Source organism: Peromyscus eremicus, chromosome 9 (genome assembly GCF_949786415.1).
Source record: "Peromyscus eremicus chromosome 9, PerEre_H2_v1, whole genome shotgun sequence".
NCBI classification, from domain to species: Eukaryota; Metazoa; Chordata; class Mammalia; order Rodentia; family Cricetidae; genus Peromyscus; species Peromyscus eremicus.
Window position 1 is genome coordinate 89308127 of NC_081425.1, and position 25570 is coordinate 89333696.

Here is a 25570-nt window from a genome sequence, read left to right on the forward strand (position 1 = left end):
CAAGACTGTCTGTCTTCAAGGACATCTCAGCCTACTGCTTTCTCACTGACTCACCAGCTGAGTGGCACACTTACCTAGACAGAACCACAGGTTGGATATCACCATTGTGTCTAAGTACACATAATACAAATCACATTCACTCTCATTGCATCCACAGAATGGCTTTGACCTTGTTACCCTCTGATGTGTCGTTTTTCTTTTTCACTCTCTTGTAATTCCCCCCTTTATTATCCTAACACCCACTATCCCTACTATGAGACACTCTACCAAGAACCATCAGCACACAATCACCTGCTGGTCAAGTACAAAGACTCAACATAAACTCACAACACCCTGCACTTCTCACAAGCCAACACCTGTCAAGACATCTTGAAATGCATGATGAGCAACCACACACTACTGCCCCTATACCCAGACTGTGATTCAGGCCACAGGCTCTGCTCTTCATGAAGCAGAACAGCCTGTGTACCCATCTCACTCCCACCTAGGCATCAAGTTTTGCCTCTCGGATGCACTCAGGAAAGTTAGTTTGTGCATGAGGACACCAAAGAGGTCATCCTCCTGTCCCTGAGGAAAGCTGGGCTTGACACAGTGGTTTCAAGTCAGTCAACAGAGAACTAGGCATAATGACTACCTGCTGTTCAAATCAGTATTAGTATAATGGTCCAAGATTCAATGCAGTTCATTCCTCTAACAGGTCATCATCTGTAGCTGAATGGTCAGTTTCTCCACCTTGTTCATCTCCAGATCCTGCTCAGTGAGGGGAGAGTTGAAAAGATGCCTTTCCAGTCATTCCTGGAGGTAGATTAAAAAAGAGTATTTACATAATTGAATGTCATAGGGCCAAGAGAGGTAATGCTACGTTTAGGGTAAAAGGGCCAAGGAAAAAACTTGACCATGAAGGCCCTGAGATCAGGGCCAAGGAAAGAACATTTTGACCGTGACTTGATTCCAAGCCCATGACCAGTTCCAGGAATAAGAATCCTATCAATCTCTGAGCTTGCCCCCTAATCAGTTCACAAAAGTCTCATCAAATCCAGGCCAAACTGGAAAGCTCCACACTCCCAAGAAACCCCTTGTATAGACTGCCTTCTGCTCAGTTCCCTGTGGCTTTTCACCAAAGCAGATGAGCCACCTTCTTGGGGTTTCCATCTCAATAAGTATCTTGTGTGAGTTAGGTTGTGTGGTGTGACTTTGTGGTATTTCTTGTCTCCTGATTTCCAGGATAACTTTCAGAGTAGAGCTGTAACACTTGCAATGGGAAACCTCCCCCTACCAGAGCAGAGCTGTTACATTTGCACTGGGGAAACCTTGCCTGCTGGGGCAGAGCTGTAACACTTCTGTTGGGGAAGCTATTCCCCCTAAAGCTGTAATACTTACACTAAGTACCAAGTAGAGGCCTGAGGAAGAAGTGCTTGGAACCTTAGTAGCTCTGAAAGAACAGGGCAGCTATCTTCAAGCTGGGGCACATAAGCCACATCTGGGTCCCCCACCACAATGACTAGATATGTGCCTCAACACCCACTGCAGTCCCATGGGCCCTGGAAGCCATGCTGGTTTGGAGTACAACCTCAGCTCATATCTGATGTGGTGCAGGAAAGTCCTGGAGTCCATAGTGCTTAGCACCACCAATCCTTGACCATCTGTGTCTAGTACCAAGAGGAACCGAATGGCTGGAACCTTGGTGAATGCCCAAGGGAGTTAATCTACCTGTTAACAGCATCAGATATCCATACAACATAAAGGAATCTGCTGAGGGTGAATTTCAGTAACACTCTATCCTGACAGGGATTGCTCATCTATCATTCTGTGCCTCTTGATGCCCTGTTTTGACTCTGAATGAAAATAAGGAGATTCCCCAGCACAGTAGCTGCAGATTTGATAATTTCTAGATCTCTGTCAAACTAACTCCAGAAATCCTTTTCTGTGTCTGCTATTTAGGAACCTAGAGAAGCAGCATAGCCCCATTGTTTCCCAAAGTATCCCAGCTGCTGAGTCCCATTAATGAAGGCACAGCTCAAGTCCTACTTCCTCCAGGAAGCTTCCCATTCCCTACACAAAACTCACTGTACCTTCCCCTGGAACATTTATTTCTTGATGTTTTATCCTGAGACAGATGACCAGATTCCTTCTGCCTCTCTCTCTTCTCTAGGCTGTCCATTCTCTTTCCCAAGTAGCTTTCTCAGTCTCACCAACATGTCTTTGTGAATCCCAGAGGCACTGTACAAATGCCCTAAATGGCAGTTGGTGTTTCCTCAACAGTGGTGACATCAAGAGGATGCTCAGGGCTCTCCAGGGTAGAATAGAATGTTCAGGGAAGGTACTCTTAGGGTCACTGCCAACAGCCCTCACCTACGTGCCATTGAGCTCTTCCCCAATTAACCAATAGTTGCCCTTTCCAGGAGCATTCCCATGGACACAGGGGATGCCATTCTGCACCTCCTCCTCACAAAACCAGAGATCTCTCTCTGCCTCATTAGAACCTTTTCATTACTTATCTGTACAGAGTTCAAGACTCACTTTTCAAAAACAGCCCAGGGAATGGCTCTTCCCTTCCTAAGATCTCTGATCAATTAGATGAGAAATAAAAGTTTCTAGGAAATGAGGTTAGGAAGTGTACTTGTTTGACCCCAGAACAAATGAGTGACATGAGGTGTACTGTGTCCTTTTAGATGGTGTATTACCCTGACAAGCCATGCTAGCCAAGGTTAGCTATCTCAGGAATACCCGATTCCAAAAGCCAAGGGACAGGACCTGCCCTACACACTGCTTCATCTCAGGCAAACCTGACACACAGAAGCATACACATTCAGGAAGTGACTGGCAGAAGAGACTCTGCCCTAGCAGGATCTGAAAGCCCAGTGGAGTCTCACCCTACTCCATGGCTATCAAATCACCTACCCCTTTATAGGTAGGGGGTGTCTCAGAGGTCAGCTGCTTCTTCTGACTCCCTGCACAAGACAATCTCCTTGGGCTGATTCACAGTTGCACAGAATGCAACTTGGCTTCAGAGTCTTCAGTCCTCTTTTGTCAGAGCCAGAGGAAAACTGGTACTACCCACAAGCACTTAGGGAATGGGGGGGAGGCTGTGTGTCTAAGTCACTGCCTGGATGCTTTAGACCTTAATATTGATGGAAATGTCATGCAGGACAAAACTTAGTCATCAAATTCACCAACACTTCCTCACCTGTGCTGTCAGGAAAGGGACTATCTCTGTCCTAATACACTGCCTCTAAAAGCTCTCAGGCTACACTGGAGATCTGGGTGCCACCCACACAGCTGGGACCTCAGACACCTTAGGAATCACTGGCAGACAGCAATGCTTGGTGACTCCTGCCCTGCTAGTGGTTGTGATATAAAGTATGAGAACCTCAGGCTTTGCCAGGGCAGTTTCCCCTCCCTGTTTTTAGTGCAACAATTCCTAAAGGAATGGAGTGGGGATGAAGAGCAGTGATGGTACTAAAATAGTTCCCCTGATTCCTTCTTCACTCAGAGGGAAAGCAGAAGACCTCCAGCAGAGCAGTCTGTAAGCTCCTGGCTGTGCCAAACTAAACATCAGAAATCCTTGACTCTGGGTCTACTCTTTAGGAACCCAAAGAAGGATAGGCCCATTGCTTCCCAGAGGTGCTGCTGAGCCCTCTTCCTGGGAGGTCCATGTCAAGTCCAACTCCTCCAGGAAGCTCCCAACCCCCTGTCGAGGAATCACAGTGCCTTCCCCTGGAACATTGATTTCTTGCTGTTTTACACTGAGACCAAAGCCCACCTCCCTTTGGTGTCTCTCTGGTATCTCTGTGCTTTCCATTCTCTCTCTCTAGTAGGCAGCTAAGTCTTTTCAACATGTCTTTGGTTGAAACACATAGGCACTGGACAAATGCCCCAAGGGTCATTGGTATCTGCACAGCACTGGTAATATCAGAGATGATGCCAGAGCTCTCCAAGATACAAGAGATTGTCTGGGCAAGTAATTGCTAATGTCACACCTTACAGTCCTCACCTCCCTGCTAACTATCTCACACCAAACTGACCTGTAGCCAAGGTGCCCTTTCCAGGAGCCTCTCCATTATCATAGCAGAAGGATAGGAGAGAAAATGTCACCAGCTAGACACAGATGGAGCACTGGGTTCAACCAGATACTGCCCCCTCAGTGAGCTGAAATGACATGGAGGGCAGGAAGGCTGCAGGGGCTGCTGGGACTACTACTCACCTATGCCCTCTGAGGACTCCTGAGGCCCGTGATGCCTTTCAGGTAGAGAATGACAATCAGGCATGGCTGTGTCTTCTCCAGCACAGCATTCAGGTAATAGAAGTGGTACTAATGACCGCAACTATAATTGCCTTTATTTTCCCAATCCCCAGGGACCTCCCCTTAAGTAACCTGTCACTGAAGAATTAACTACTGGTCCAGTTCAGTAAAGGTCCAACCTGAGGGAAGTTTGCAAACTCTCTCTGATCCCCCCAAAGTGGTGGCAGGTGGGGGCTTGCCACAACACCAATGATTATGCTGGGTTAAGATCTTCCACAACTGGGGTAGAAGATAGCAGCTGCAATCCTCTTCCCTATGGACTCAAACAAGAAATTTAGGCTAGAAGATTCTGCTAAAGGTGCCTCTTAATTCCCTGTACTCTTGCTGTGAAGAGACACCATGACAAGGCAACTCTGATAAAAGAAAGGACTTAATTGTGGGCTTGCTTACAGATTCAGAGATTTACTCCATTACCGTCATGGTGGCACCAATGCTGCTGCAGCAGTAGATGAGAGCTACGTCCTGATCTGCCAAGAGAGAACTGGGCCATCCCTGGTTTCTGAAACCTCAAAGTCCAACCCCCAATGACATACTTCCTCCAACAAGGCCACACATCCTAATCCTTCTCAAGTGATGCCACTCCCTGATGACTAAGCATTCAGATATGGGAGCCTATGGGGACCATTCTTATTTAAACCACCACAATACCCCTGTTCCCAATGCAAGATAGATCTCATCCTCAGCATAAGTCACTAGGCATCCCTGGATGGCTCAGTTGTCTTATGCATAAAATAGAATGATAATCCTGAACACAAATCTTGTAGGAGAAAGATGTCTTCGATTTTTTGGGAGCCACCCGGTACTTCCCCACTCCCTGGTCCCCTCTAACCTATGTTCAGCTGCCATATAACACACTTCCTCTTACTTTGAGCATTCCTGAGGCCTGGTTACTTTCCTTTTTATTTCTGCAAGGAACCTGGCCTCCAGACAGGTAATATGCTTACTATTGAAGGTGGTGCAAGTGTTACAGCTCTGGAGGGAAAGGTATCCTGACTTGTAGGGTAGTCAGGCCATACCTGCAAGTGTTATAACTCTGGAGGGAGTGGTATCCTGACTTGTAGTAAGGCTATACTTACAGCTGTGAAGGGAGGAATCCTGGATACCTATAGCTGTGAGGAGAAAGTATACTGACTTGTTGGAAAGTCAAGGTATAATTGAAGCTGGGATGCAGTGGGAGATGGTCTCCAGATAGGATGTAGCAATGTTACTTCCCTCTGAGAGGAAGCCATTACAGATGAGTTCTGCTCTGCCTCTTCCCCCTGAAGAGAGCTTCCCAGCAGAGGTATCCTTTTCTTCTGCTGCTCTGCTCTCCTATATGGTGATATTTTATTTGTACTGAAATGTGATTTTATTTGTATGTTAATAAATAAAGTTGCCTGGGGGTCAGAACTAATAGCAAGCCATCACAGAAGCTGGGCGGTTGTGGTGAGCACCTTTAATCCCAGCACTTGGTAGGCAGAGCTAGGTAGATCTCTGTGTGTTCAAGGATACAGCCAGCATTGGAGACACACGCCTTTAATCTCAATACCAACCATAGAAGATTTGGAGGTCTGTACAGCCAGGCAGTGACTAGGAGGTCATGTGGTTGGGTTTACAACCAATGAGGAGGCAGAACAGAAACTCTATAAAAAAAAGACAGACACAGGAAGTGGGTCTCTTTCAGACAGGTAGGACCACCACGATAGTGAAGGGTAAAGTGTTTAGCTCTTAGCTATTGCTTGGACCTCTTGGCTTTTATCTCTGTATTGGCTCTGTGTTTCTTATTTAATAAGATGGTTGGTTACTTTTACACCCCTATGGAAATGTCCCAGCAGAGATATCCTTTTGTTTTCATCTCTGGCCCAAGGTGTTACTTCTGGTTTGGTCTGCAAAAGAAGAACCCCTCCCAGAAATGTAGCAATATGCTCAGGCCCTGACATAAAGTTGTTAATTCTGCCAACTACCAAGGGAGCTTCCCAGCAGAAATATCTGTTTCTTCTTCTGCACTGCTCTGCTCTGCTCCCAAAGGAGCTTCCCAGCAATCAAAAGATCTTCACCTAAAAATCTTTTAAGAAAGAGATTTGTTTTTGAAGGTGGAATCCAAGAGAAGAGCTACCTCTGCAAGGTTGGAGAAGAACAGCTGATAAATGAACAGACACAGGTGCTTAGGGATGAAGTTTTTTTCAGGGAGAAGATATTTCTGCTCAGGGATTGGTTGGTTCCTGCTCAGGGATTGGTTGGTTTAGTTGGTCAAAAACAGAGTTGGCTCTGGATTCAGGGTCAAAGTGTGTTTCTTTCACTGACCCTTTTTAGACTTTTGGCTCTAATTTCAGGGCCAGGGTGTATTTCTTTGACTGGCTCTGGTTCCAGGGACAAAGTGTGTTTCTTTGGCTGTGGTTTCAGGGTCAGGGTGTGTTTCCTTGGTTCTGGTTTCAGTACTAAAGTGGATCCTTGGTTCTGGTTTCAGTACTAAAGTGGTTCTATCACTGGCTTGGGTGTTAATCTATCTGTAGCATTTATCAAAAGAACCAAAGCTATGCTGAGAATTCACATGGAAGTAAGGCATGACTGAACATAGGCTCCTTCCCAATAATGGAAAGATGGACAGGGAGACACATGCCACAGTTCAGTGATTGGTAGTGTAGGATGAATGAAGTCTCAGCTGGTTCCAGTGTGTCTACAGGTATTATGTCAGAGTCAGTGAAGAATGAGAAAGTGACCAATGAAAGGGAGGAACTGAAATGAACCACCTGCTTCTCTGGCTTTAGAGATCTTAAAAGCTATGGTTTGAGAGAATTAGACTTCAATTTACAAGGATAATTGCTTCACATATTAACTCTCTGACTTACTGTGAGTCTTAGGTCAGATCCATTCCAGGAGAACTTCAGAAGGATAAAGCCCACATCTGAAAGAAACCTTTCCTCAATACACTGTGACTTCTGCTGTGGTAAAAGGGTAGCATCAACCATCCCTCTCCCTTTCATGCCTTGCAGAGATACACTCTCCACCAGAGGCATGTGGCTTTTGCTGTAGATACCATCCACCTAGACAAACGTGAAGTTTCCACTTAACACTGCTTAGCTGGTGCATCACAGGTATATCTTACCCCATCTCCATCCCCAGGTGGGTCTTAAAAGTCTGCATTTCATCTGATGGGCCTACTCTGCATTGTCATCTAAATGAGAGGTGACATAACTGCTCCAACTCTGACTTAAGAGATGCTGAGCAATGATCCTGAGCCCAGGAGCACTCTGCTTGAATGCCTGGCATCCCAAGTAATCTCCGATGCCTACCTCATGGTCCTGTCCCTACAGTTCTCCAGAAATATCTCTTTTCGGTTAGGTGTAATCCAGTCCAACTAATACACTAGAGAGGCTAGAAGGACAAAAGTGAAGTGCAGGGACTGGAGAGATCACTCATCCTTTAAGAGGATGTGTAGCTCTCCCAGAGGACCCAGAAATCAGCTAACAATCTTCTGTGACTCCAGTTCCATGGGGAATCCATTGCCCTTTCTGGCTTCAGTACAAACTGATTGCTTGTGGTGCATAGAAAGCAGGCAAAATACCCATATTCATAAATACAAGTAAATGAATCTCAAAGATTTCCATGCGAAATGAATAGTCAAGGCAACAGCACATTAAAAGACCACATCTCAATGTGTCTTAGAAGGTTACTACCCCTGCATTGCCACTGTCACTGGTGCTGTATTTCAGGAAAAGAAAGGCAGACAGCTATAGGTTTCCTAATTTCTTCTATACTCCTGTAACAAATGTTCTCACGTCCTGAGATGCATTAGAAAACATAGGTGTATTTCTGAAAATCTGATATGAATGATCATGTCATGAACATGTGTGTACCTATTCTCCGTTTTTGAAGTAGCTAGACATGTGAAGTCAGGTGTTTAACATGGATCTTTTTCCATCATGAAGTGGATATACATGGAGTAGACCATGCGATTCACACCCAAGATACCATCTTGGTTTGTAACCCTGTCTAACTGAGAACTCACAGTGTAGCCTAAGCTTCCTGGGACTTGCAGAGATCCACCTCTGTCTGTTGAGTTCTAGTGTTACAGGAGTGTGACACCACACCTGACTACAAAGCTACTTTCAGAATGAAGAGAATGTCCCAGGTTTAGCTGTCCCCCATGGGAGAACTTACCCTGTTGGAGGAGGGCAGGAGGGGTGGGGGGAATGTGGTAGGCAGGAGAGGGAGGAGCGATGAGAGTTGGATCTGTGGTTGGTAAGTAAGTTCACTAAAAAATTTAAAGGAAAGAACGAAGAGTTGGAAATTATTTTTTATTTGTGAAATTACAGAAATTTGACAGAATAGGGCCTTAAAGGGGTGCTTAGTATATCAAGTGTATAGCTTTAGCAAAATATAAAATCAAAAAAGAACAAAGAACCAAAAAATAAAAAAAAAAACAGCAAAACAAAACAAAGAACAACAAAACCTAAGTTCATGCAAACCCCAAAACAAACCAAAACTATTTACATAAGAAGGTTTCTCTTCATGCAGATGTCCTACACTCTGTGGCTGGCTTTGGACACAAATTGAAAGACAACACTGAATTGAAATACCCTCTTCAAGACAAGTGTGGTCATGCCACTTTGGGGCTTCTAGGTTAAGTCCTTGCCAAAGTTGATCTTATACCATGTTGGCCACTATATGATTCTGTCTGCCAACCTGTGTCTGTGTGCCCATTCAAGAGCAAAAAATGACACGGGGAGCATCTGTTACCAAAATACATAACAGCTCATGGTGACATCCTTCCTAAATCATCTCTCAGAACAATTCACTTCACCATCACTTGTGCATGAAATTGAGTAGTTCCCGCACTGGACTGGAGTGAGAATATGATGCTTCTTTTGTGTGGTCTGTCTGGATAGCAGCATGACATCAACACAGTCTCTGTTGACATATCTCCCTCCACATATGAAGGGCTGAGGACTCAGTCAGCTACCAAAAGTTTGTAGCAATAAACTTTCAGAGTAACTATGAGTGGAAACATATTCTCTCTCCATGTTGTTGTGGCTCTCACTGGGAACACTTGCTGGTAGATGTCATATTTTTCTGCATAACTCTTGGTGTTTATTTTTTTGAATCTCAAGCATCTTCTTGATGGTTCCTTTATTCCATAACTAGTGAGTCAACAGACACATGGATCAGATTATGGATGGATGACCTTCAGGGCAGATGATATTTGCCTTACTGGTGATTTCACAACTAGTAGTACATGTCTTGTTCTGAGGAGGCCTTGATCATAGAGTGGAGAATGTCAGGGTATCTAGTTGACTATGGATTCCTCCGGCCTCCTCAGTTCTCATAAAGGGTGCTGTGAGAGAAGAAAAGGCAATCAGATCTAAAAACAGCCTTGCTGGATCACTAGCTAGATAAATTCAGGGCCTATTCACACATAGGAAACCAGAATCAAGGAAGAACTCCACCCCACAAATGCCGTGTGGCTGGGGATGGGATGTCATGGTGGCTCACTTGCTTATGACACTTAGTGCTCCTGCTGCAGCAGCTCTGTCGGCAGGAGGCTCTCATCCTGAGCTGTGGATTGTTCCAGCTCATGTTGGAGATTTTCTGACCTAGAGGAGGAAGTTCGTAAGGGCAGAGTCCAGGTGGGGATCAACCATGTCACCTGTCATTCAGTGATATCACAAAAACTCAATTGTGCTGGAGAGTCAACACTGATCTTTGGCAGCAGTCATTGTATGTACACCTAAGGAATAAGTGTCACAGAGTAGTTGGGCCTTGAATTATTTTCTGCCCTTAACAAGTATCAGATGTTGATATGAGTACTATATGTACTGTGCTCTAATGAGAAAGAACAGGACTTTTTCCTACAGTATAGAGCCATCATCTAAATAAAAGGAGTAGCATATTAAAGTCATATATAATAGCACAGTGGAGATACACAGACTGTTCATGATGAGTTTCTCATCAACTACCTCATTTTTTTTCTTGTCCAATTTCTGTTTATTTCTTTCTAGGCAGGGTTACAATATGCATCTCTGGCTGACTAGAGACATATTCTAGGATGGCTACAAGAGGCCCGAGATTTCCTGCCTGTATTCCCAAAGAGCTTGGATTAAAGACATGAACAATCACATACACCTGTCCTTATTCCTGATTTTAATTGATATTATTTTATTTTCCTCTCCATGTTGTACAATGCTGTCACAGGTTTGATAGAGAAAACCTTAAAATTCCAAGCTGTGTTTCTTCTTGTCTTTTTTAGAGGGATTACATGAGTAAGGGTGGTAAAGATCATGATGGGGATATCTACAGAAACAACTGAACCAAGCTCAAAAGAAGTCAGGAAATTTAGACTGACAGTTGTGTCCTTCTGCATATGGGGGACATTTGTGGAGCTGGTTGTGTCTGAGAGGCCCCTGGCAGTGTGATCAGGATCTATTCCTGGTGCATGAGCTGTCTTTCTGGATCCCATTACCTATGGTCGGACACCTTGCTCTTGCTTGATAAAGTAGGGAGGGGCTTGCTCCTGCTTCAACAGAATGTATTAGGCTTAACTGTCCTACCATGGGAGAACTTACCCTGTTGGAGGAGGGGGTGAAGAGTCAGGGAAGAAGGTGAGTGGGGAGTGGGAGGAGGGAAGAAAGAGGGATCTGTGGTTGGTATGTAAAATGAATAAAAAATAATTTTAAAAAGACCACCTCATTTTATATACATAGACTTAATACACCTTTGCATGCAGGTAATACACAAGATGGAGCCTGTCATGCTAGAGCAGTATTTCTTGAGCCATGTGTCTGAGAACATTGCCACTGCATGGTCTCTGGCAACAAACAAAAAGGCCTGTGTTATCCTTAGGCCTACAGCTGGGAATCTACATCCTGGCACTCTAGAGGAGTCTGTTCCAAAACACTCGGCGAAGGTTCAGAGACATCTACCTGGTTCATCCTGCCGATGACTAAACGTACTATGTCCCCAGTACACTTTACATGGGAAATGCTCAAACAATGAAGACAGCCAGTGTGACATCAAATAGTGACAAGGTTGCAAATCTCATCCTACAGGTGCTAATCCTGAATAAAAATGTAATTTCAGTCAGATATGGTGAGGCACACCTTTAAATCCCATCACTTGGGAGGCATAAACAGTCGGAGCTCTGTGAGTTCAAGGAAAGCCTGCTGAGAACATTCCAGAGAGATCAGAAGGGAGGAATGGGACACAAGTGTACAGACCCAGGGAGTATCAAACATATTGTTTGCTGGACAGAAGTTCTTGTTGACGGGACCAGCATAATACTCTGAGTTCTGAGTTGGTCTACCCATGCTTGGAGCAGGGAGTCTTGCTGATAAGCAAAAGCCCACAAAGGACAGAGAGCCCTGGTACAGGGGACCCAATTGGCTCCATACCCCAACTTCAGCCTACCTCATCTGGGAGACAGACAAATGATGCTGCAGCTTTATTGCCAGGTGTTTTTGCTGTGTGACAAGCTCCCTCTGCTTCAGCAAGCTCTGGAGACTCTCTTCCATTTTTTGCTGCTCCTGTTCATTACAAGTTTGTGTACTTGTTGGAGGGTTGAGTATAGTATAGTCAATACATTCTCACACAAGTGCAAGCACACACACAGAATCCCAAGAGCTTATTGGTCAGACAATCTCACGAAATTTCAAGCTCATGGGCACATGAGAAAGCCTGCTTGAAGTTCATTAGACAGAGACTGACAAAGACAGAAACCCAGTGGTCTCCTCTAGCTGTCATCCACATGAAATATGCACTGCACTCCCACATGCCTCTATTACACACACACACACACACACACACACACACACACACACACACCCCACGGAGAGACAGAGAGAGACAGAGAAAGGCGTGAAACGAAAACAACAAAGTGATAGAGGAGTAGTTATCTTTAAAATAAGCACACCACCCTTTAAGCAAACTCCCAAAACTCAGCTTTCCATTCCTGGGAACTAAAATGACCTAGGGGAGCATACTCCTGAACTAGTGGAGATGGTTAGAAAAATTTTTACTCTTGAACTCAATTCTGTGTATAGCAATCCTCCCATCATAATGACATGTAGCTGTGTGATGAGTGATTGACCTGTTTCTCCCCATTGACTACAGGTTCAAGAAGAGTATCAGGGATTGGATGCCAATGACCAACATTCTCAGAGGAGACACACTTCTCAGAAATACTAATGCACAGACACAGAATGAACAATTTTATGTCATGAAGTGGGTGAATGGATGGGTGTATGGATGAGGAAAGTGATGAGATAGAGCACAGGTGTGTCTGGATGGGTAGATTTGGTAAGGTTACATAAGTAAATGATGCTGGACCTAACTGTGACACTGCTGCCTGTCCCTACCTGCTGCTGCTGGTTCTGGAGGTCACTGATCTCTTCTTGATCCTTACTGAGCACTTGCAAGTCACCCAAGTGGTGCTTCAGCACGACCCAATCCTCCAGTAGGTTCTCCTTCTGTTGCCTCAGCATATCCAATTTCTTTTTGAGCTGACTCTGCTCCATCAGGAGCCGACTCTGCAGATCACTGGAAACACACTCCAAATAGTAAGAACTTGTCAGCCACCTCTAGTCACCCACAACACCATGCCTCAACAACCCAACCCTATCCCAGGTTCACAGCAAGATGTAAACAAGAACCTTCAACAGTAATGACAGTGGCACTCAAGGCCAAAAGCCGAGAACAGTTATTTCCTGCAAGAATCAAACTATTTCTGAAACACCCCGCCCAAATAACAGAAATTCGTGCACTTCCATAAACAAGAGGAGTACTCCACCTGTCCTAATCAGTCCACTGTCATGAGGAAACACCAGCAGGTAATGTGCAAGTACACTTGGGGAAGTAGGAGACCCAAAGGGTGCATAGATCCCATAGCAGTCAGCTCCTGCCTGACACCCCTCTCGTGAGGCCAATTGATCTGCTAACCAGTGGTTCTCAGTATGTGGGTTGTGAACCCTTTGGGATCTAAGGAGCCTTTCACAAAGGACACATATTAGATGGCTTATGTAGACATTTACATTAAAATTATTAACAGTGGCAAAATAAACTTAAGACAATGCTACAAAATAATTTTATGGTTTGGGGTCATCAAAACAATGAAGCAATGTTTTAAAGTATCACAGCATTACGAAGGTTAATAACCACTGATCTGGAGGCTACTGAATGACAATATGGTGCTTGGAAGAGCTAATAGTCTCTTTAAACCTTAGCAAAAGTGAGTAAAGGGGCATAAGTCCAAAGGCTGCTTGCTAATGCTGCTGGCTAAGAAGCAGAAAAACTAGAAGCACATCTACAGACCCTGCAGTTCAGAGACAAAGAAACTCAGAGTTGCCCATTGTACAACAGTTGGGGTCCCTGCCAAGATAAGCACTTACCAAAGGAAGACTTTCTCTTTGGTCAGCTCACTGAGCTTCTGTGAGGCCTCCAAATTCTCATTCTCAAACTTCTGCAGGTGTGACATGACCTGCTGATGTTCCATCTTGAGCTTTTCCCAGAAAGGATTTGGCCTGTGGTAGGGCCTGGACCCAGAAGCAAAGAATTCCATGAATACAGGCCTCAAGGATCACATGAATTCAGTGTGTGTTCTAATACTGGAATTAATAAGATGCCACATAATGGCTCCTATGTACTGGGACCTCTGTCTCCTTATTGCACTTGCTCTTCTGTTCCCAGGCCAGTAGAGACATGGTGTTAAGAGGGATGCAGCTGGGACTGAATATGCTCCCCCAGGAGTACTGTACAGCTTGCTATGGAGTTCCCACAAGTCTATCACAGGTCTGGGCCCACCAGAAACTGTGATGTTTCTGCTGTCTTCAAATAAGAGATACTCCTTCCAGGGTGCTTATATTGACATAGCGGCTAAAATCACATCATGAGCATTTCAGAGGATGGGACTCAATATTATGACAGCTTCATAAATTCCCCCAGGGCATTCCCAGTTGACACCAAGGTGAACACACTGCAAAGGGCTATGCTGCTCAAAATGGGGCTCCCAGTACACCATGTAGACAACACCTTGATACTGAGACAAGCAACACTTCATGCACAACCATAGACCCTTGATTGCAGGGTGAAGAGGGACACATGTGCACAAACACATAGATACAGAAAGATGGAGGAGAGAGGGAGAGAGGGACAGGGAGAGAGAGAGAGAGAGAGAGAGAGAGAGAGAGAGAGAGAGAGAGAGAGAGAGAGAGAGAGACTGAAAGAGGGAAAGGTGATAAAATGCTCTCATTGAGATGACAAATTAATGCATGCAATTGTGTCATCTTAGAGAGGACCAAGAGCAGCAGACATCAGCACCAGGCCTTGCTGCCACATATTAAGATGTGGTACAAAAACTCTCCAGCTCCTACTAGAAGCATCCAGCACACAATGTCTTGCCAGCAAGTAAAAAAAAAAATTTGTAGCATTCTCACACTAGCCACCACTTGACAGGATCTCTCCAAATGCATGCTGGGAATTCACACACTACTGCTTCAATTCCTGAGTGATTCAGGCCACAGGCTCTGATTTTCATTTGGAGGAAGCAGAACAGTCTAATGTCCCCATCTCACTCCTGCCCATGTGTCAGGTTTTGCTTCAGAGAAGCATTTAGAGAAATTGTGTTGGGCAAAGGGACACCCAACCTCCCAGAAGCCCATTTCTTAGACAAAATAAACTAAGGGTGAAATTGTGGAACTGAGACAGTCACTATGGATTTTGAAACAGTAAATACTTGTTGTCCAAGGATCCTTCGGTTACTAAGATGAGGCGATCTCTCAGATCATTCCGTTGGGCGGTCATCTCCCGGAGCTGAGTGGTCAGGCTCTCCACCTTCTGCTTCACTTGCTTCTTTGTGAGGCTGGTTGGAGTAGGTGGTGGCTCCTTGGAGGCCCCTGTGGGTAGATGAATGAACACAAGTGAACATGCATTGTGACAAGTCATAGAGAATGAACAGGTCACCCTGAGACCTGAGAAGGTGTCTGAGAAAGGATGTAAGCAAGCAATTCAGTGACACCCCAAAGAATTTTGCCCTGGACTGAGATGCCCCCGCTGGGCATCTTAGGTCTCCTATCTCTGTGACAGGAGATAGGTGTCTCAGCAAGCTGATTTCCTCTGTTCCTTTAGCACATGTTTTAGGTAACTAAGGAGAGAGCCTCCTCAGGCTTATTAACAGCTCTGGACTCTGTATTCAACTTGGCTGCAGTGTTCACTAGTCTGTGGCTTTCAAATGCAAGTAAAATTGACACAGTCCACAAACACTCAGGTCACTAAAGATGCAAAAATATCCTGACAGGTCACTCTAAGCACATGGCAAAAATGGAGAAGCCACACAGGACCAAATATGGTCACCATCCTCACCAAGATGCCTCAGTGACAAAGGAGGGTACATAGAGCTGGTGGGATGTAAATAAATGAAGACACTGAGGTTGAAGTACATTGATGACCTGCTTTTTGCAGAGCACAGTTCACTTGAACTTCCTACCCTAACGCTGGCCTTTTTGTCCCCTCTCAACCCCTACCCTCCTGTAGGATTGAAAGGCAAGAGCTCCCAGCACAACAGCTTTGGCTTTACTCGCTCCTGATTTCTGGGACAGACAAATTACTCTTCTGGAATCCTTGAATTTCATGAGCCATGACAAGCAGGGAAGTCCAGTTGGTTCCCAGAAACTCCTGCCTCCTGTGTCCCATTACTGGAAGATTCAGCTCAAGCCCAGGTCCTGCAGGGACATCCCAATTTCCTGCCCACAACTTACTGTACCATCTTCTGGACCATTTCTTTCTTGATGGTTCACATTGGAATGGCTGAAGGCCAGCTTGTGTCTGCCTCTCTCTGGTTTCTCTTCCCTCTCCTTTCTCTCGACCGAACAGAGTCCTGAGTCTTCTCAACATGTTGATGGCTGAACTGTAAGGGCACTGAACCAACTGTCCAAAGGCAGTTGGTGTTGCTACCACACAGGTGACATCAGATAACATTCTAAAGTCTCCAGGATACAATAGAATGTCCAGGCATGAGACACCCCTGATGTCATGGGGAACTGACATTGCCTCCCTGCTAACCAGATCTCCTCATCACTCTTCAGAAGTCAGGTTTCCCATTCTAGGAATCTCTCCTGGGACTCAAGAGAAATGCTTCAGTACCCTTTTGTTCCATAGCCAGAGGTTACTCTCTGATTTTTTGGAAAATTTTCAGTACTTCCATGTGGGAATGAAAGTGAGTGTTCATTTCCTATTAAAGTATATGTCTAGAAGGTATCAGTATTATAGACATTGAAATGAGGTATGATTCTCCACAAGTACCTGCATCTCCTTATAATCAAGAAATAATAGACTTAATGATAATGGAAAGGACATTTTTAACAACCTTCCTGGTATGGAGCCTACAGAAATTACTGCCAGTAGAGAATATGCAGCTTAGTTGATTTAAATTGATGACCATGGCAGATTGCATTAGCATGTTACATGGGATCTATAGATAATCACTACCCAGTACATCAGCTTTTAAGAGTTTCTGAAAATGCTCAATGGGTATGACCCAAAATTACATCTAAAAATCCTGTAGAGTTTGCTCTTAGTGATTTTACAGATTGTTCTTCAAAAAGACAAGGACCATATATTTTATACACAAATTCTTCACGCTCCTCAAAATGGTTAGTACCTTCCCCTGACTGTACAGCTCAACAGTCAAAACTTACTATATTCCATTAGTTTTTATTAGACATTGCTCAGTAATAGGTTACTTTTAACTCACTTCATGTATATATTTGTACATGAAGGATAGAATTATACTAAAAATGGAAACTGGCCAACACTGATAGAAAAGAATTGTTACAAAAGTATTTTAAATTTTAAAAAAATGTAATGAAGAGATGAAAATCTCTAAGCTCTATCTACTTTGTACTCTAACACATTTTATCTCTACATTTCTTTGCTTTCTAATCTCAAAAAATAATATCTTATGATGTAATTTCTTTAACTTTGGATGTGTAAATTCCTGGGGCATGGTTAAAATTTGTAAAATGCATAACAAAAATTAGCTGAAAACTTGTAACAAAAGGTTATCACTTTTAAAATCTATATATAAGCAGCATGCATAAAAGTTATTATTCCTACTGTCCCCTTTGGTTATTATTGTATCTCCTTTGTAGACTAAATAGGCAATCACTGCTCCTGAAAATATTTTGGAGAAAGGTAGAATTTAATATCATGAGATATCCCTAAGGAGATATAGGTCTACTCAGGATAGAAGAACCTGACTCAAAACATGTATGTCTAACCACTTATGTATTTGCAAACTGTTCAACATCAGGATTCTGGAAAATTTAAATAAGAATCAAATATGTGATTGATAAATTTGGTATGTTTGATAAATAAGGCTCTTAAATATCTAAGGTCTATTTATGAGAGCAGAATGCACTTGAAAATAATATATCTAGTCTCTTTGTCTTTCCAAACTTTGTTAATCTTTAGCTCATTGCATAAACTGAGTCATACAAACTGTGATATTCTCTAATGGCATACCCTGAAAGAGTAAAAAATAAAATAAAGTTCAATTCTGTGGACTGTATTTATTTAAGTTTTATATTTGAGGCTAACGGATCTTAAGTTAAATCTTCAATCCAAATTTTTAAAACTCAAACTCAACTGGGATAAAATTGTAAATCCTAATCATAAACAAAAGCTTCCTTGTAAACTGTTAAACACAGTTAGGTCATACAAGTTAATGATAATCACCTCGTAAATAATAAAATTCTTTAAAGTGTTCTAAAACTATGCTTGTAGTCATAGTAATTACAAATCTATTTCATTTTACAGGGAAAAGCTTCAGTTAGAATGCTGTTCATATTTTCAAGATTAGGCCAAAAGCAATGATTAAAAATGAAGTTTGTTTATACAGACCGTTTACTTTGCTGACAGACTTTAGGCTGAGAGAAATAAACCCTCATAGTATGTTTCAGTGGAACTTCTCACTATTCCTTTATTTCAGGGAACTTGCTGTGCAATCAGGTAAATAAAAAAATAATAAATTCAATTCTATTAAAACATGGCAGTAATAGTGAACTGCTTGATCATTTGTCACAGAGAACACAGAACAAAGAGCTTGCTCAGGAGAAAAGCTAGAAGCAGCCTTGACTCAGGTTGCTGGCAGGAGGCTTAACAAAAGGCTTGGTGCCATGAATTGTCTGTTACTGAGACTGTAAGAGCTTTCCCTGCTTATGCCTGGTCCAGTAATGAATGCATCCAATGTGTACAGTGCTAGTAAAAAGAAATTTGGTCTTGTCTTTAACAGGAAACATTTTCCTCTTATGTCTTTCAGAAATTGAAAGCCAAAACACCACCCATATTTCTTGTATTTGTGATTACTAAACCTTAATTCTTTAAATTTATATTTTTGTATATCATAAGAACTTAAAACAACGTAAACAGGTTTAGCCAGGTTTAAACATAAGAGTGAATTTTTTAAAAGAGTTTTAAAAATATTTCTACTACTAATAATAATAACCTATAATTGGAAGCACTATGATGTTGTTTTGCCATGCTAAGGTTTGTAAGCATTTATAACCAATCCAAGGAATGGTTACTGGAATATAAAGAGAGGTGTCAAATATGGCCTCTATGATCTGTAAAAATACCATTACAGCAAAATATTAGCAGATACTAATCAAGAGATAGATGAAATGATCAATACCCAAGCAAGGGACCATGACTGGTAGAGTCATGGTAGAGTACTTTATTAAATCTGACTACTATTCACAGTCATGAACACTATACTAGACCTACTTTGGGAAGCCTATATCAAAGGATTTTGCAGAGCTCTCACCGAGGCTAATTCATTTCAGAAGACACCAGGTAAACATTCCATCATTGAGATTTTAAGAAAAAATTGTAAGAAAACTTTTCCTGATAGAAGGAGCCCTAACTCTTCCTGTCTGGACCTGAGAAAACATTCTGCTCAGCGGGGATCTGACTTCTTGCACATGTTACCTTGTTCACTGGAGTAATAACCCTGCTCCTCTGACCAGCACTATCATCTTTGTCTACACAGGGGACAACATCACCTCAATACAGGATTTGGGAAGGCTCTGATCAGTCTGGAGAAGGCAGGAAGTTCCTGAACACCCTGGATATCTACAGTTGCTGGTCTATAACCAGGAACAGTGATTTTTCCTTTGATGTCTTTCTTCCACAAGACTTAGTAACAGGTCAAATGGTTTTTACCTGGGAAGCACTATGGTGTATCTTTAGTTCTTCTAGTATCAGGTCTCTTGAATAGCTGGGTGAATCACTAGGGGCTTACAGAAAATGGCTATAAAGCAAGCAAGAGAAATAGAAATCAGAGTTATTTGGGTTTGTAGGAAAGACACCAAATGGCTGAAATGTCTACTGAGGGTGTTCAATGTTCCTAGCTTATTTAAAATTTTCTCTTTCATGTTACTTATAACCATGAAGCATAACAATGATGCTGGGGCAGTGTGAGTATTAGTTTTTTATTACTCATATAATTACTCAAACTAGAGTCCCATGGGAAGAGAGAGGCTCAATGAGGAATTCTGTAGATTAAGTTGACTTTGAGCACATCTGTTGGAGATTTATAGATTGTTAATCAGATGGAGATCTCACCCTAAAGTGTGCAGAACCACTTCATTGCTGGGACCTGAACTGTGTCACAGTGAAGAAGCTGGAGCATATGCAGAGACAAGCAGGCAGCATGGCTGCATTTCCATCTCTCCGCTCTTGACAGTGGATGTGATGTGACTGAGTTCCTGCCTTCATATCCCCAAAATGGACTATTACCTGGACCTGTGAGCTAAAATCAGTTCTTGTCCTGCTGTGCTTGGGAAATTAATATAAAGAAGATGCTAAGAAACCACTATGTGACACAGGGGTTTGTACAAGTCAGGGAGATGTGAAAGTAATTCATGACATGCTCAACAGCAGCGTATCTGACCAAAAGCAGGAGATCCTGTTTTTTCCTGAACCCAACATATGTTTCCCTATCACAGATTTATAAAGAGACACCCATTGACTCAAACAGCATCACCTTGTCAACCAATGGCTCTGGGTAGTGTCTTTCCTCTCAAGTGCTGTTCTAAATTCTTTTTTTTTTTTTTTTTTGGTTTTTTTTTCGAGACAGGGTTTCTCTGTGTAGCTTTGCGCCTTTCCTGGATCTCTCTTTGGAGACCAGGCTGGCCTCAAACTCACAGAGATCAGCCTGCCTCTGCCTCCCGAGTGCTGGGATTAATGGCATGTGCCACCACTGCCCGGCCTAAATTCTTTTCATCTATAAAATAATACAACATTAACTTCAATGTAATGTATTGTTCTATGGGTTTCCTGACTATTAAAATTTTGGGATATTGCCACGCGTTGGTGATGCACACCTTTAATCCCAACACTCGGGAGGCAGAGCCAGGTGGATCTCTGTGAATTCGAGGCCAGCATGGGCTACCAAGTGAGTTCCAGGAAAGGCGCAAAGCTACACAGAGAAACCCTGTCTCGAAAAACCAAAAAAAAAAAAAAAAATTGGGGGATATGGGGAAATGGATCTGAAATCACAGTCCTAGAGATGAATCTCAACCTTATTCTATGTCCTTCTTTGGAGGTCAGGAGAAGCTCCTTAAAGGTCAGATCAGGGAAGTACCTCACCTGCCAGGTATGCCGAGTGTTAGTAATGAGTGGCAATGTGTCCACTAATTACCTTAGGCCAGAGATTAACCCTAGGGCTGATGCACACACATGCCTGTGAAGAACTCTTGGTTGCCCTCTAATTCTGTGCTTCTTCAGCAAGATTTCTGGAAACAGATCTTTGACAAACTTCCTTCTTCAGAAATAAATAGAACTACTTATAAGGGAAAAGTCATTTTGATTTTGTCCTTCTCCTTCTAGGATATGTGACAGCCCCTTCTGAGCAACTTCAAAGGGCTATAGAAGGAGGCTAAGGTCTCGGCCCAGCAACTGCAATAACCATAGTTACAGGGACAGAGTGCAGGTCTGAGGAACAGAGTGCAAAAGCCAGAAGTTCAAGGAGGAGACAGCAGGGACACTCATGAAATGCTCTGTTATGTGGTTGCCATTTTAGCCTCTCTGTATGTGAATTTCTTCCACCTAAAGAAAGGAGGGTGGAGATGGACCATGGAGATAGGTGCTGCAACCAGGAACAACTTGTAAAATTACGTCTTTCATCATTGGGACTTTTAATGGACACAGAAACAGGTCTTCTTAAACTATAGCTCACAAATTGCTAAAGGATTTTGTTTTTGTTTTGTTTTGTTTTGTTTTTGCTTTTTATTCTTTTTTCCAGCTCCCTTCATTCTCTTTCCTTTACCAGCTTATGACTATTGATTTTGTTATGTGGATTAATTCACACTTAAGAAGGCAGGAACCACAGAAGACTCACTCACATGCTCTTTCAATGGTTGCATGTATTAAATATGCAACACACAATAATTCAAATCTTGGCATTAAATCCTTCTTGAGCAATTTAACCACAGCAGCCATAGTTTACTATTTTGTTAGAATATAAATAATAGATAGAGCACATACAAATAGTGGCATTTCGACGTGATAAGGTAAAGTTCCTGCAAGGATACACACCATGAGTGCGAGCTCTCCTCCTTCCTCTGCTCTATGCCTTCCACTCTCAGCTCAGTCAGGACAAGCCTATCATCAGGAACAAACTCCCAGAAGAATCCCTCACTGAATATACACTCATGAATCAGTCACTTCCACATCAAGAACAGGGTTCCAAAGGACAGCACTCACAGGAATCAGTCACCATCTCTCTTCCAGTGTGAACTCAGCCCTCAGGGAAGGAACTGAGCCTCACCAACCAATATAGGATTTTCACATGCTACCATGTAACTTCCTAAACTGGGCCATTACTTTCTAAAGCAAAATGGGTATGGCATTGTGCATAATTCACAGGTAATCTGGACCAGAAAGGATACTGACTTCCAGGAAGCAAGAAGGAATAAAGCACAGAGAGAAGAGACACTCGTGATACTTAAATGGATAGGCAGGATCAAAACTTAGGCTTTCTACCCTTAGTGTAGAATCTCTTCTTACTGATTTCAACTTCTGGTGAGGAGTTTGAAAAGAGGACGAACCACATCTTTCCAAGGTGTTCTAACACCTCCACATGACACAGGACATCATGTTCCACTGAGGACAACCAGGACAGGGAAGGAAAGGCTTATGCTATTGTTATCATGTTATTGTTGCTTGAGAGAATCAGAACAGAGGCAGTAGGTATAAATTCATGTCCAGCCACAGGTTCCTTCCCCGAGGGCTAAGAGAGAAGGTGTCACTCTGGACATTCAGGTAGAGTAGTGGCCACTACCAGATCGTAGACACACTGAGTGAGCTACAGAGAGAAGAGGTAGGTGGCAGTCCAGGGGAGCCCCAAGGAACTACTACTCACCCATGCCCTCAGTGTGCTTTGGCAGTCTGAAGATGCCCTTCAGGCAGAGAATGGGCAGCAGTTGAGGCTGTATCTGCTTCAGTGAAGTAAGCAATCCTGGAATTCATCCTGCCTCTTGGGAGGGTGCACCTGGAGCAGCAGCTACTCTTTGGTGTCCCCAGCCTCCTGCTGCCACTTGCCTGGGCTCAGAGTGACCACTGCCTTGAAGCATGGCCTCCACCTTGGTCATGACCTGGGCCAGGGTCTGAGGCCAAATGCCTAGCAGTTCCTGGTGCTGAGTCTCTATACTGTCTGACCAACCTGCCTCACCTTGTCCAGCTCTGTGGGATGGCATCAGGGCTATCAGAGACCTTGGTGCTGTGGGCTGAAGTGGGTGGCTTCTTAGGGTACTGATAGGCCCCAGACAACAGGGGCCATGGGCTGGAATCTATGGGCCTGGGTCTCCAGAATTCCAGTGGTGTCAACACGTACACCCTGGGATCCCAGGCATAGCCAAGATGACTGAAAAGGCAGGAAGATTGGAAGAGGAGGAGGAGGTGGAGAAGACAGAAGGGACCCTGGTGGGGATGGTAGCCAGGTGGGCCTTAATGAGCAAAATCTTATTTAAAAACATATGATAATGAATAATATAGAGCAGAAACAGTAAAATGATGTTTAGAATGATTTCATTTGAGTATAAGATGCAAGGATTATCTCCTTATTTTCTTGGCTGCCTATAGTGGGTGAAGTTTAAACTCTGTTCATCCCAAATGTCAGCCTTCTCACTGGTTGAATTGGCACAGCTCTAACTATCACTATTCCCAGAACACTGTACAAATTAGGCAGGATTCTGTGTTAGACCTGTGCTTGACCAACACAGCTCTCCCTTACCACACACAGCAATAACTTCATATATTGTCTTGTTGGAGAAAATGAAGTCTCTTCAATGATCTATCTTGAATTGTTGTCATGGTGTTTTTTATCGTGACAACAGGAACTCCTTGACACCAGATTTCCCATTTCCACAATACCTTTAACTACATTTACTATTTATACTTATTATGCTAGTAACAAATAAATGACTTTTGTGGGGTGTTTTTTTTTTTTGTTCAACTTATCCGTAGTTAATACTATCATAAATACTGACAGGAGAGGAAATATTGATAACTACAAAGTTGGGACTTCCTTTTTGCATGGAAACTTGTTATTATGAGGGCTTTAACAGATTTTCAGAATTTTTAATGAGTATAATTTTAAATAAAAATCCTGAGAATTGATCTGTATCCAACTTTTTAAAAGTGACAATTAGTCTAATCTTTAAAACAACACTTGGGGTAAACTTCATTTTCTCATTCAATAAATAGACTGTGAGTAGTCACTGCATGCTAGTCCATTACCTAACCAATGAGGTTACAGTGGTAAGTAGACAAATACCTACTGGAATTGAAGTATACATAAATTACAATAAATGAGACAGGCACACAGATAGACGTATAGTAGTTAGAGGACAAAAAGCAAATTTTCTGGACTGTAGGGGAAGATGGAAGGAACTTAAATGAGTAGGTCCAAGTGGGAGAAGCTGAGAGCATGACATGTCAGCAAAATCGAAGGAAATGTAAGAAAAGCCTTGTTCAGCCTTGATGCATGGGGGAGGGGCTTAGTACTGCCTCAACTGAATGTGCCAGGCTCTGCTTACTCCCCATGGGAGGAGCCCTGACACTTTTGGAGGAGGGAATGGGGGATGGGTTGGGGGAGAACCTAGGGGAGAAGCAGAAGGAGGGATGATACAGGGATCTGCGGTAGGCATGCAAAATGAATTTTTTAAAAAATCTTTAGAAAAAGATTTAAAAAAAGAAAAACCAGACAAAAAAAGATTCAAGAACAGGAAGATGCTAGAGTGTTCAGTGTCACTTGCCTGCAGGGACAGGGACAGAAAAATCCAGGTTCATGTCAGAGATGAAACAGGAGCCAGATCTGTTTGTGTCAGGAGATAGTGGCAGGTACTGTGAGTGGAACTGGAGGCAAGTGGGTTCTTGGTGAGGAACAGCAGTCTGATTTCTATGTGGATGAATTCCTCTAACCACAGGACAAGGCAATGGGCTTCCCTCACATTTGCCAGCTGTGATGATTGTGTTTATATAACACTGCTTTCCATATAAATGGAAATGGGATCCAACTATGTAAATGTTTGTGATACTGAGAAATGCCTGACTATGGCCTTGAGTATAAACCCATCACAATAAAATATGTTCATCACAAATGTTAGAAAAGAGAATTTGTTTTGTAAGTCAAAATGATTATTTATTTTCAACATATGTCACAGTCTTATTTGTCCTTTTCTCCTTTCTCCTTAATAACAAAATCCTAGCTGTGAGTACGCCCACTGTGTCTTTGTAGAGTGGGTTCATTTACCTTGTGCTACAGCAGCAGTAACAACAGCTGTAAACACATGCAGCAGAAGCATCTGCAGCAGAGGCTGGAGCCTCTGGCGAGGAAGCAGAAGCATGAGAAGCAGAAACAGCAGAAGCAGGAGCAACAGCAACAGATGTGGAAGTGGAAACAGGCAGAAGCAACAGTTCAAGTGTTTCTGTGATCAGAGTTCTCCAGTGTGACCTCTGGTTCCTGGAGTCGGTACTTACTCTCTTCTTGAGTCTTTAAGGAAAATTCGAGATGTGTTATTTTTTCATTAAAAGGGCAATTAATAGTGTCATCAATTTTTATCACTTGTCAAGGCCACAATCTTGATTTTAGTCCACAAATATCTGTGTGTTCCTTTCAATTTTATCATTACAGACCACTGACACTTTGTAACCTCTGCTTCTTTTCTGCTTGAGTAAAAGACCCATGGTTTTCAGATATGTCAAAAGAGGACATGACCCGTCTGGCTTTTAAAAGTCTGC

The 25570-nt window shown here is 43.0% G+C and overlaps 2 protein-coding genes across 9 annotated transcripts in view; one reads left to right on the forward strand and one right to left on the reverse strand.

The window, feature by feature from the left end:
• Positions 1-9294, forward strand: part of LOC131919655 (disks large homolog 5-like) — a 41306-nt gene extending 32012 nt beyond the window's left edge. For all 5 annotated transcript variants that reach the window (XM_059274053.1, XM_059274054.1, XM_059274052.1 and 2 more), the window contains one exon: positions 7276-9294. In XM_059274053.1, the coding sequence (XP_059130036.1) occupies positions 7276-7353 (78 nt within the window). In that variant the 3' untranslated portion in view covers positions 7354-9294. The remainder of the gene's footprint in view (positions 1-7275) is intronic.
• LOC131919648 (disks large homolog 5-like) overlaps positions 1-19788 on the reverse strand; it is a 110244-nt gene extending 90456 nt beyond the window's left edge. The window contains exons 1-7 of one of the 4 annotated variants that reach the window (XM_059274023.1): positions 19490-19788; positions 15006-15165; positions 13663-13806; positions 12634-12814; positions 11687-11802; positions 9776-9876; positions 8561-9617 (exon numbers count right to left, since the gene is read on the reverse strand). In XM_059274023.1, coding sequence (XP_059130006.1) covers positions 9789-9876; positions 11687-11802; positions 12634-12814; positions 13663-13806; positions 15006-15073 — 597 coding nt within the window. In that variant the 5' untranslated portion in view covers positions 15074-15165; positions 19490-19788 and the 3' untranslated portion in view covers positions 8561-9617; positions 9776-9788. Of the gene's footprint in view, positions 1-8560; positions 9618-9775; positions 9877-11686; positions 11803-12633; positions 12815-13662; positions 13807-15005; positions 15166-16026; positions 16445-19489 lie in introns of those variants that run through there. The other 3 variants (XM_059274019.1, XM_059274020.1, XM_059274022.1) reach the window with 3 other exon arrangements.
• Positions 19789-25570: the final 5782 nt, after the last annotated feature.